Source organism: Metarhizium robertsii (genome assembly GCF_000187425.2).
Source record: "Metarhizium robertsii ARSEF 23 chromosome Unknown MAA_Scf_4, whole genome shotgun sequence".
Lineage (NCBI taxonomy): Eukaryota > Fungi > Ascomycota > Sordariomycetes > Hypocreales > Clavicipitaceae > Metarhizium > Metarhizium robertsii.
In genome coordinates this window covers 4,147,609-4,157,757 of record NW_011942182.1, presented here as the reverse complement: position 1 = coordinate 4,157,757, position 10,149 = coordinate 4,147,609, and the positions used below count along the sequence as shown (strand labels likewise).

Below are 10,149 nucleotides of genomic sequence, written 5' to 3'. Positions count from 1 at the left end.
ATTTTTTTTATAATAATTTAATACTTAATAGCAAGATAAAGAAAAAATAAAAAAAGCCCCCCACGCCATGTCCAGTTTATTTACATGGACAGGTCACAACACTGAGATTATGGGAAGTCGCGACATCCAATGTCTGGATCTGCTCTGCCAATAAGGGAAGTTCAACCTCACTACCAGGCTCCCTCTATGGCCTGGCACAGTCAGTCCCGGTGGCGGGTTAAACGTAAGGAATGGGATCAAAATCACTTACTTCATCTCACCTTGTGCATCTTTTCCAGTGGGAACCGATAGTTGCTGCAATTGGCCCTGTAGCAATGTGAGTAAACATGAATCCAAAGGACCACAGTTACCTTTTGATGCCCTCAGAAAGTCCCGTTGTACACCCTCTTTGGCAAGGTTATTCCGAAGTAGCAGTTATTACCAGCTGTAAGCCTTGCCATATTCGGCCGTCGTATATCCATGGTCCCCTCACGGGCCATACCTATATATTTGTTTCTGCAGGTTACCCATCACTTAGCACCGCCGTATACTGAAGGTAAGTTGATTAGTGTTATTTTGTATTGTGTCTATTCGTTCCGTTATTGGGGCACGGTTGGTAATGCTTAGCCTGTGTTAGATCAAGATTGAGCTGACAAGGCGCTTGATAAAAAAGATGATACATGGCGTTATCCGTACTTCTTGTTAGCCCATGGCATTTTTACAACAGTCTATGAAGCTCAGGCGTATCATCTTAACCGTCTCGAGAGGCAGTATATTGTCTAGTTGGAACTCCCAGCTTCAGACAGTGCTGAATATATGGCACGGACGTATGCCTCGGTCCGCGCAGTCCCAACCACCCCTTCGCCCATCTTATTAAGAGCATAGCCTACAGTCATCTTCCTATCCAAGTCCATGACACCAGCGGAACCACCCCATCCAACCCAGTAGCAAATTCGGCCCTTTGGAAACCATCCACTTGGCACGGATCCATTGGGGAGAGCGAATCCAGTTCCCCACGTAATCGGAACAAGGAGCACCAAATCCTTGCCACTAGCCTGCTCCTCGAAGATCAAATCTATTGTCCTGTCCGAGAGAAGTCGTTTCCCGCCCACAGAGCCACCAAGGCTGATGACGGAGAGAATGGCCGCGATAGACCGCGCATTGGCAAAACCTCCCATGCCACCCAATTCCGCCTTGCGAAACTCGGGAGTTCCTGCGTATTCTCCCTTGAAGGGAGTACCCATGAACGCCTTCATCTGGACACTATCCACGTCAACATTCCCCGGGGGTGTGGACGGCGGCGGCGGCGGAATCATGTCACAGATTCGCTCCCAATCCTCCTCTTGGGCACCTATGTGAAAGTCGGCGCCGAGAGGCTCCGCAATCTCCGTCCGGACAAATTCCTCGAGCGACTTGCCACTGACCCTTTTCACGAGCTCTCCCACAAGGTGGCCCTGGCTCACGAGATGATATCCAGAAGCCGTGCCGGGCGTCCACCAAGGCGACTGCCCGGCCAGCTTTGCCGCAGCGTTTGGCACGTCGTAAATAGCCTCGGTTGTGATTGGGCTCTCCCAAGCCGCCAGCCCCGACGTGTGGCTCAGGAGGTGTCGGACCTCGACGTTTTCCTTTCCATTGGCCGCGAATTCCGGCCAGTACTTGGCGACTTTTTCGTCTGCATCTAAAAGGCCGCGATCAATTAATATCAGCGCAGCGAGGTTCGTCACACACTTTGTCGTTGACCAAACGGCGCACAGTGTGTCTTTTGTCCAGGCTCGTGTGCGGTCGGCGTTGACGTGTCCTCCCCAGATGTCGACGACGTTTTTGCCGTTGATGTTGACGCAGATTGATGCGCCTAGCTCGTCTCCGGAAGCCAGCTGCTGCTGCAGAAGCTGCCTGACTTTGGCGAACTTGGCGTCGCATTCGCCGTTGATAGAAGTCATACTGGCTGGGTATTTTATATGCCCAACCCTGCAGCGGTATTTTGATGTGCGCCGTGTTGCCTGGTCGAAATGCGCCACTTGAGGGAATATTGATACAAATGAGTAGAGAAGCTGCTCAAGTTCGGGAGATAGCAGGAGGAGCCGACACTTATATTTAATGGGTCCCAAGACTTGGTGCTGATGTCATCGTCAAATCGTCCCCTCACTTTGGCCACGTCAGATTCATCACAGCCCCCGAATTATTGCCCTTTTTCATGTGCAACTGCGCAAAGCGGCGAGACGGCGCCTTTTCTTGTGGCTCGTCAAACAGACAGGCGTCGATTCCCGGCCCCGGTTCCGCTTGGTGCTCGTGGACTTGGACCTATTCTCATGCGAACTCACACGTCATTCTGATTGACTGGGGCACTATGGGCATCTCGTCCAGAATGAGTTCAAATATGTTTCCTCGTTGGCACTGGACTTGCCATACGTGTGTTGCCGAGACCATCTGGCAACAGCGGGATGCTGCCAACAAGGTAGAATAAATGTCAGAATAAGGAATAAATATAGCAGTCGTTTGAACCACACTGATATAGCATTCAACACCCCGTCATACTACAATACCCCTGGCATTTTGCTCAACGCCGAATCGTCGTACCTCCCTCGGGCCTCCCAGGCCAGCTCACAACCCCTTTAGGGATGGGCACAATTGCAGACTGACACCATATATGCACCGCTTCATTGAGCGCCTCTCTCGTCAATCCGTCCAAGCACCCGGCTTTAACACTCACAGTGGGGATAACGCCTTGCCGGTGTATGTATTCTCTATGCCCCGGAATCTGGTCCCGAAACCTGTGTACAAGTCGACACCCGCACGTACGGCAGAAGAGGCACTCCATGTAGCGACCGCGTGCAGTATACCTCGTAAAAGTGCCAACGGGAGCAGATGAACGGGCGGCGTCATGGCCCGGGATTTCAAAGAAGGGGAAGAGCGCCGTGATGCCAAATGCAGAGGAGCTCTGGTGCCGACATTCGGTGCAGTGGCAGACGTACAGTCCAAGGGGAGACGGTGTTGGCGTGGTAAACTTGACCTCGCCGCACTGGCATCGCCCCGTCATGCCGCCATGGACGGCCGAGTGTGAGGTGTTTGACATGGGTTGAGACGGCTGTTGACCTGATGGCGACCACGCAGCTCCTCTTGCTGTGATGCAAGGGCGGCGGCGTAAGAGCCAGCCGCAGCGTGCTCCGGGGATCGGCATGGATGGCATCAAAGGGCTGTGGCAAGCCGTGCACTTGCAACATAAGACATCTGTCGAAAGGCCCCGGCTTTTATACAAACCGTCAGCACTAGTACTTGACGCCACGAAATAGCCGCGGCTCAGGTAGGGTGTGGGTGACTGGGTGTAAACATTTGTCGCACAGTACGGAGTAACGAGGGTTCAGACGCATTAAGCACCGTGCCGTGGCCAAGCCATACTTTCAAACGCCTGGTTCATCAAGCCAAATCCGAGTCTGCTGTTAAAAGCGTTCTGAGCGTCATCAACAACGCTAGTGTGGAAACGGAGGCAGGAGGAGCTTTTATTTCCCGTCTTGGAAACAAGAAATGGCTGTACTATAGAATAGGCGGCCAGCGACGTCTAGCCTTACTCTTTACGCTTATGACTGGCACTTCACCATACTTGTAGATAAGTATATATACTTGAGTAAGATCCGCAGTGGACATGGCAGGCGGGACAGCATGCTAGGGTCAACAAAAATGTCTATTATTTGTCGTCCTAGTATAGATTCCACTCATATTTCGCTAATAGTTATCTTATAATACTCATTTACTTCTATCCACGGCGTCAATTGCCTTGCTTCTGACTCTGCTGTGGTCATGCTGAATATTCTGTGGCAGCCATTTCTGAGATACGCTACGGACCACGTGTTTAGCTGGACGGCTTGCGGGAAGCGACATGGATTAAAAAATGGACCAGTATTCTACCCTGTACCAAGGTTTTCGACGCAAGTCTTTTCAACGGGGGCAAGCTAGACTACCCATCATGTTGAAGTCATAGACAATCAGGGCCCTCGTGGGTAAGGTGAGTTTGCGAAGAGCGGGGCAATGTGGGGGCTTGTCAGGATCCCTGCCGTCGACTATTCTTAAATGCCCACCAATCAATCAAGTTAATATGAGAGATTACCCGCTACCTCCAATACACAAACTAGCTATTACCAATGAAAGCAAGTTGACACTCATGCCTCTGCTCCCCGTTGCCCTAGATATAAGCGGGAGCGTCACAAGCTCCAACAACAGCTACAAGACATCCATCTCCGCACTACCAATCCACCCGTGGACCATGATGATGATACGACCAACATGTCAATCTTGATGTACGTTGTGTCATAGACGTGGAAATGGTATGCATAATACCACATGCGAGTTTTGTCTGCTGCATTTCACTTAGTCCCGATGGCGCGAGAGTGGCAACCGGATGTGGTCAAACTGCTCAAGTGTTTGACATGTACTCGGAACCAAAGTCTGCTCATTCGTGCACCCCTTGGCCAAAATGGTATCAGTGACAGCGTTTATATTCGCAGCATCTGCTTTAGCCCTCATGGCCAGTATTTGGTAGCTGTTTACCAAGACAAGACTACCCGAATATGTGTATCTGCACCTAGCCAACACTTATACTTGCAACAGCTTCCCCTTCAAGCACTGCATCTCACAATATGATTCAAGGACTGGGACTTGCAAACGCGTGGGCTATATCGCTCTTTGCTCATCACACAGACCAGGTCTACTCTCTGGCTTTCACGCCAGACAGTCAGCTCCTCGTGTCTGGCAGTAGCGATGCCACTGTCCGCATCTGGAATATCCATAATGGCACAATACAAAACACGTTTCTCAATAATCAAGGCATCACATCAGTGGCGGTGTCTTGGAACGGACAATAGGTAGCCGCTGGCCCGTACGATAAATGCATACACCTGTGGAGTATTCCACGTGGAGAGCATCTGGCTACAGAATATGTATCAAGTGCCCACACGGATTCCATCTATGCCGTGTCCTTTATGGGTGGTGGAAGAAGTCTCGTGACAGGTAGCTTAGATGGTACCGAGGTCAAGTTGGTGATAAGGCCACAGCTACGGGATGACCTGACCGTCAAGTATCACGGTACGAAGTTTCCGCAACGGCGAGAGTTGATGAAGTCTCTGGCATGTAACCAACGCAACGACGACGACTACCAGCTCTTTGATGAGGAGCAAGCTGCCATTAACCTCAAGCTAATACAGAACAATAAAACCAGATGGAATTTGACTTATCTGATGATCCAGCGTGCCATTCGCAAACGAGAGCAGATTGACCATTTCATCACGTATCTCGAAACCAAGGCGGGGGAGCCTCGCCAACGTGTGCCTGTCCAAGATCATCTGTCGCCACAGGACTGGCTTCTCTTGACGGAGATACAGAGTCTTCTTAAACCACTCTATAAGGTCACTATAAGGTGCCAGGGTTGGGCCAAAGAGGGCCGTTACAGTGCCTTGTGGGAAGTGATGATCGGAATGCAATATTTGCTTAACTTCGAGGAGCAGAAGCAGATCTTCTCGCTGCCTGACCCAACTACTGATGTGCCACGGCATGCACGATCCTCGGCAGCCAAGAGTATGGCTTTCTAGTTCGTCTTTGCTCGCCTTAAGTCTATTTGGCTAATAATATTACAGGATATAGCGGGCTACAAGCTGACCAATGCCACGAACGCGAGAAACACTTGCCCCAGCACACTCAAGGCGAATATACTAGCACATTCTCGTAAGCTGATAGTATTGATGATGACCACCGACGATAACTATTAGTCAAAACTTGATGAGTATTACACTCTACTTGGCTAATCCCTGCTTTACCCAGCCGCTGTTATTCTTCACCTGCGCTGGAACGTGTCTTGGCTTAAGGCGAACTAGACCAGCTGTGAGTAACTGGTGTGGCTGTAAGACGCTAAGAAGAGCGTTCGGGAATACTTTAAACTATATTATCTAGCTAATAAGCCATCTGATTAAGTGAAAACCATAATTGGAAGAGCGATGCGGCAGACCAAGCCTAGTCAATTCGACCAGTGGATGCAGAGCTGTCGGATAATGCCTTTGTAGACTGAAGTGGCAGAGCTTGGTGTAATAACTGGTTGTTATAGCGTCGGCTATTATAACTAAACTTACCTAAAAGTTAAATTCGGATAAAAAGAAGTTTTTTAGTATTAAAAAGAGAGCTGTAAACGGAGTTTACAGCACTTACAAGAACATGAATAATGATTTTATGAACAAGCTTAGTTAATATGAGTCTCATAACGTGACAACAATGCATAGGTGTAAGGCAAGTCACGCCATCACGCCAAGGAATATAAGACCCGTAAGTACGGGCACGCATTGCGAATTTACTCTATCTACCTTGTGGGGGCCCCACTGCCCCACGGATTGTGGTAGAATAAAGATAGTACTAAGTAAATAGTATGAAAGTGTGACTAGTATAATGTAGCTGCTTGTACCTGACAGGGTTATTAGTACACCAAGTATTACCTATATTATATGGAAGTAAAAGTACCGTTTATCCGCTTTTATCCGATTGGCTTATACCCCTGGAGATACGTGTCAGGTTCTGTCAAATTCATCATATCGCCAGGGGTTGCCGAGCCTCTCTACCTTATATGTCGAGGCCAGGTTACGCGGCTATGCGAGTCCCTCGGGCCATCAAGCATTAATCAAGGCCATGCATTACTCGTGTAACGGGCCGAGCCCGATATGGCTCGGCTTGCACTCTCGCCTTCGGCTCCGGCCCCCGGCGGGGACCCATCTATAAGCGAGATTAACCACGTGTCGAGCTCAGGAGCGACTCCTTTCCTCGCTCTGTTTTCTCTCTCTTTAGCGATTAGATACTCGTAGTAGTCGCCTAGCTAGTTGTCAAATTCAGTCAATATACTCAGCTTAGACAGCTATAATTCCGTCCACCGTACTCGAATATACAGCGTAGATGAGTGATTTGGGTTATACAGAAGCTGAGGAGGGCCAGGAAAGTCCTGACAAGTTCAAAGACACAGAACAGATAGAATAGCTGTAAGAGAATGGCAACCATGGATCCCGTCGATTGACAGGGAAGAGTCTGGTCTCTCTTGCAGGAACCGCCTTGCAAGCATAGTTTCCAGTCCCGCAATAGAGACTGATCCCCCGGATTGTGGGAGCAACTTGCGTATAGTTACACGCTGCATAGCTGCCAGAAGGCGGCTGGGACAGTCTATGAATTAGTCAAAGGAGGCCGCGAGAAGCCGCGCGGCCTATGGGAAGAATTGCATGAAAATGAATTTTTCTGAGATTAACTAGCATTCGGCCTATTAGGTATGAGCGAAGTTTAGTGGACCGTTTGTGCAGCTTGTTGGTGACTGACGCAACACGACCATTGAACTCGTAAGCTACAGCGGCCTATGCATTTAGATGGCGCGATGTTCGTTCCCATCGATAATGTCCGAAGCGAATGGAATTGGCATAAGTGACAGACGACTTTCTTTGGCGTGAAAAGGGCAAGAAACACTCGGTTGCTCTTTACAGGGCCAATGAAATTGTCACGAGTTGGACCCTGAAAGAGACTCGGCCTGACCAGCGCTAGGGTGCTGCAAACGGCAGTGACGTGTGACCAGGGGAGGACTAACTAAGAAGTGTCGGGCCATTTCTGGCCGAAACTAGGGCTGCTATGGGGCTCACTGAAAATATTGCGGCATGAGAAAGAAGTCGATGGACCCCTCGGATGAGGTGTCTGTGAAAACCTCAGATGATATGTAGCTACGTAAAAGTGTTATGCCTGTGTATTAATTTCCTTTTTCGTTACCGTTTAATTTCCAGACTACAGCTACCGCCCGAGCGTTTATGCCATTTAGAAAGCTCAGGTGATGACGAGCCAAAGAAGTTTACTCATCCCTGTCTACATGACTCACTCCGTCACCCCATTGCTATAAGCTGTCTATGGGCAAAGTAACTATATTAGCAAGGTACCCTTGTTATTATCGCTATTAAATTAAAGCACTATCTATTGCTGCATAGTAGACGAACTGTTTCTTGTTATCTGAGTTATTTACTAGCAAAGTCTACCGCCTGGAGACTATTTTTTCGTCATGGACCCGGCATCCTGATCCCGCAGCACCACATGGGTTCTTCGTATACTAGTGATTCACCTTAGTGTATACACATTCTTATAGTAGATATATAAGTAGTCCGGGAATCACCGCATGGCCTATGGAACAAGTACCGCAGCTTCGAGAACGACACCCAGCCTCGGCCTTGGCTTTTATGGATACCTAGTAAACCTGTGAGGCAGACGCATAAGCTACCATTCTTCCCTGATCCTTGGAATATCGACCTGGCCAAGCAGAGATGTCGACGCAACACCGAAGGCAGCGCCGAAGAGCATCGAGAGAGCTACTGCGGGACCAACTTGTACTGCCAAGAAAGACTGTACGAGTTTGGCGATGGCGACAAGTATCCTGACACAGCTACGTGCCTGTCTGTGCGAACCGACCCCCAAAGCAACGAACCCTATACTAAGCTGCTTCCATGGACGACGGGTACGTTTCCTGACGAGGGTTGTCAGAAATTGAGCTCCTTCAATTACTTCCCGGAGAGGATGTGCGGCACGGGCGTCTATTGCAAAGGGTTTGACTCGCCCAGCCAGGCGACGATATCTGATGCCGATAATCGGGATGCTCGGGGAAAATACAACAGCAGCACTTCCTGCCTCGAGGACCACGATCCCGCACCCGCAGCGCCCCCGAAACCCACCGTCGAACCAACTCCAGTTTTACCAACAGTTCAAGTTAAGCAATGCCGCAAACACCAATATAAACTGGAGGTTTTGGAGGGTCAAGCGTGCCCAGATGGTACAAATGCTCAGGAATGGGAGTCGGGAATGCCGGAACCAACAAAGGATGCTTCTGGGTGTTATCAGTTTACCGCAAATTGTCGGTAAAGCACTCGACGACCGAGTGCACCAAACCACTGCGAGCACCACCTGGGAGCACCTTGATCCAGAAAGCATTCCATATTCTGATAAACAATAAAAACGCAAGCCATACTCGAAAATTAAGACTAGACCGAACCACAAAAACATGATAGTCTACATAAATTGAACCATGTACTCTTTTTGTAGGTACCTACGTAGGTATACCGTTGACATGTATAGTCTACGAGACTATAACCAGGGTATTCCGCCTTTCCCCCATATGACAAAATTGTCACACGATAAATCATCACAATTGTCCGCGGCCGCTGAACGTGTTCTCCAAGCCGTCAATCTGACTACCATGGCGACCGTCGACCAACTTGACCTTTATTTGCACAAATCTTGCAAAATCCTACGGCCCCTCACACAGTCCTCTTCATGGCCCGGCTCCCTCTCCGCCTCGGCAATGCCCTCTTGAATCCACGCCTGCACAGCAGGATGCTCATACAGCCGGTCCAGGTACTCCCCCGCCGCGCCGTCAAGCCGGATCCCAAACGTCTTGACCCTCGAGGCAATGGGCGCATAAAACGCGTCGGCAACCGTGAAGCTGCTGCCGGCCAAGAACGGACCGCCAAACCTCTGGATGCCCTCGCCGAACAGGGCGGTGAGTCTCTCCAGATCGCGCCTCAGCCCGTCGCTTGGCTCGCCGAGCTCGATGCGCAAGCCGACGTTCATGGAGCACTCGTCGCGAATGGCGGCGAAGCTCGAGTGCATCTCGGAAGCGGCGGACCGGGCAAAGGCCCGGGCCACGGGGTCGCGGGGCCACGCGGCCGGGTGCTTCTCGGCGAGGTACTCGCAGATGGCGAGCGAGTCCCAGACGGCGACGTGCTTGCGCTCGGCGTCGTACAGACAGGGGACCTTGCCGGAGGGCGAGAACTCGAGGAAGTCGGGCTGGCGCTGTCCCGGCTTGAAGAGCTGCAGCTTCTCGTCAAAGGGGATGTCGAGCGCCTTGAGGAGCACCCACGGCCGCATGGACCAGGACGAGTATCGCTTGTTGCCGATATAAAGCGTGTAGGCCATGGTGTCGTGGAGGCGATGGTCCCCGATGTGAGTCCAATGTCTGAAAACAGGTGTCCACGGCGTTCAACACGACAACTTGAGATGGATGGATCAGAGAGGGGAGGTTTCCCGTGAGATGAACGCCCGAGGAGCATTCTTTGCCAAAATACGACCAAAGCAGACTAGCATCAAGACGGCAGCCAGCCCGGCCGGTTTGTAAGCAGAAAGGCGTGG

The 10,149-nt window shown here is 50.6% G+C and overlaps 3 protein-coding genes across 3 annotated transcripts; 1 reads left to right on the top strand and 2 right to left on the bottom strand.

Annotated features, from left to right (window-relative positions):
- Nucleotides 1-758: 758 nt before the first annotated feature.
- MAA_08059 (beta-lactamase) lies at nt 759-1,919 on the bottom strand (the record flags this gene model as incomplete). The annotated part of the gene is made up of 1 exon (XM_007826057.1): nt 759-1,919. The coding sequence occupies one exon, from the start codon at nt 1,917-1,919 to the stop codon at nt 759-761; it is 1,161 nt and encodes a 386-aa protein (XP_007824248.1).
- A 3,033-nt stretch (nt 1,920-4,952) lies between these two features.
- On the top strand, nt 4,953-5,558 carry MAA_11160 (uncharacterized protein; the record flags this gene model as incomplete). The annotated part of the gene is made up of 1 exon (XM_011413126.1): nt 4,953-5,558. One exon carries the CDS (start codon nt 4,953-4,955, stop codon nt 5,556-5,558), a length of 606 nt encoding a protein of 201 aa, XP_011411428.1.
- A 3,685-nt stretch (nt 5,559-9,243) lies between these two features.
- Nucleotides 9,244-9,936, bottom strand: MAA_08060 (Glutathione S-transferase/chloride channel; the record flags this gene model as incomplete). Its single annotated transcript, XM_007826058.1, has 1 exon — nt 9,244-9,936. One exon carries the CDS (start codon nt 9,934-9,936, stop codon nt 9,244-9,246), a length of 693 nt encoding a protein of 230 aa, XP_007824249.1.
- Between the last annotated feature and the right edge of the window lie 213 nt (nt 9,937-10,149).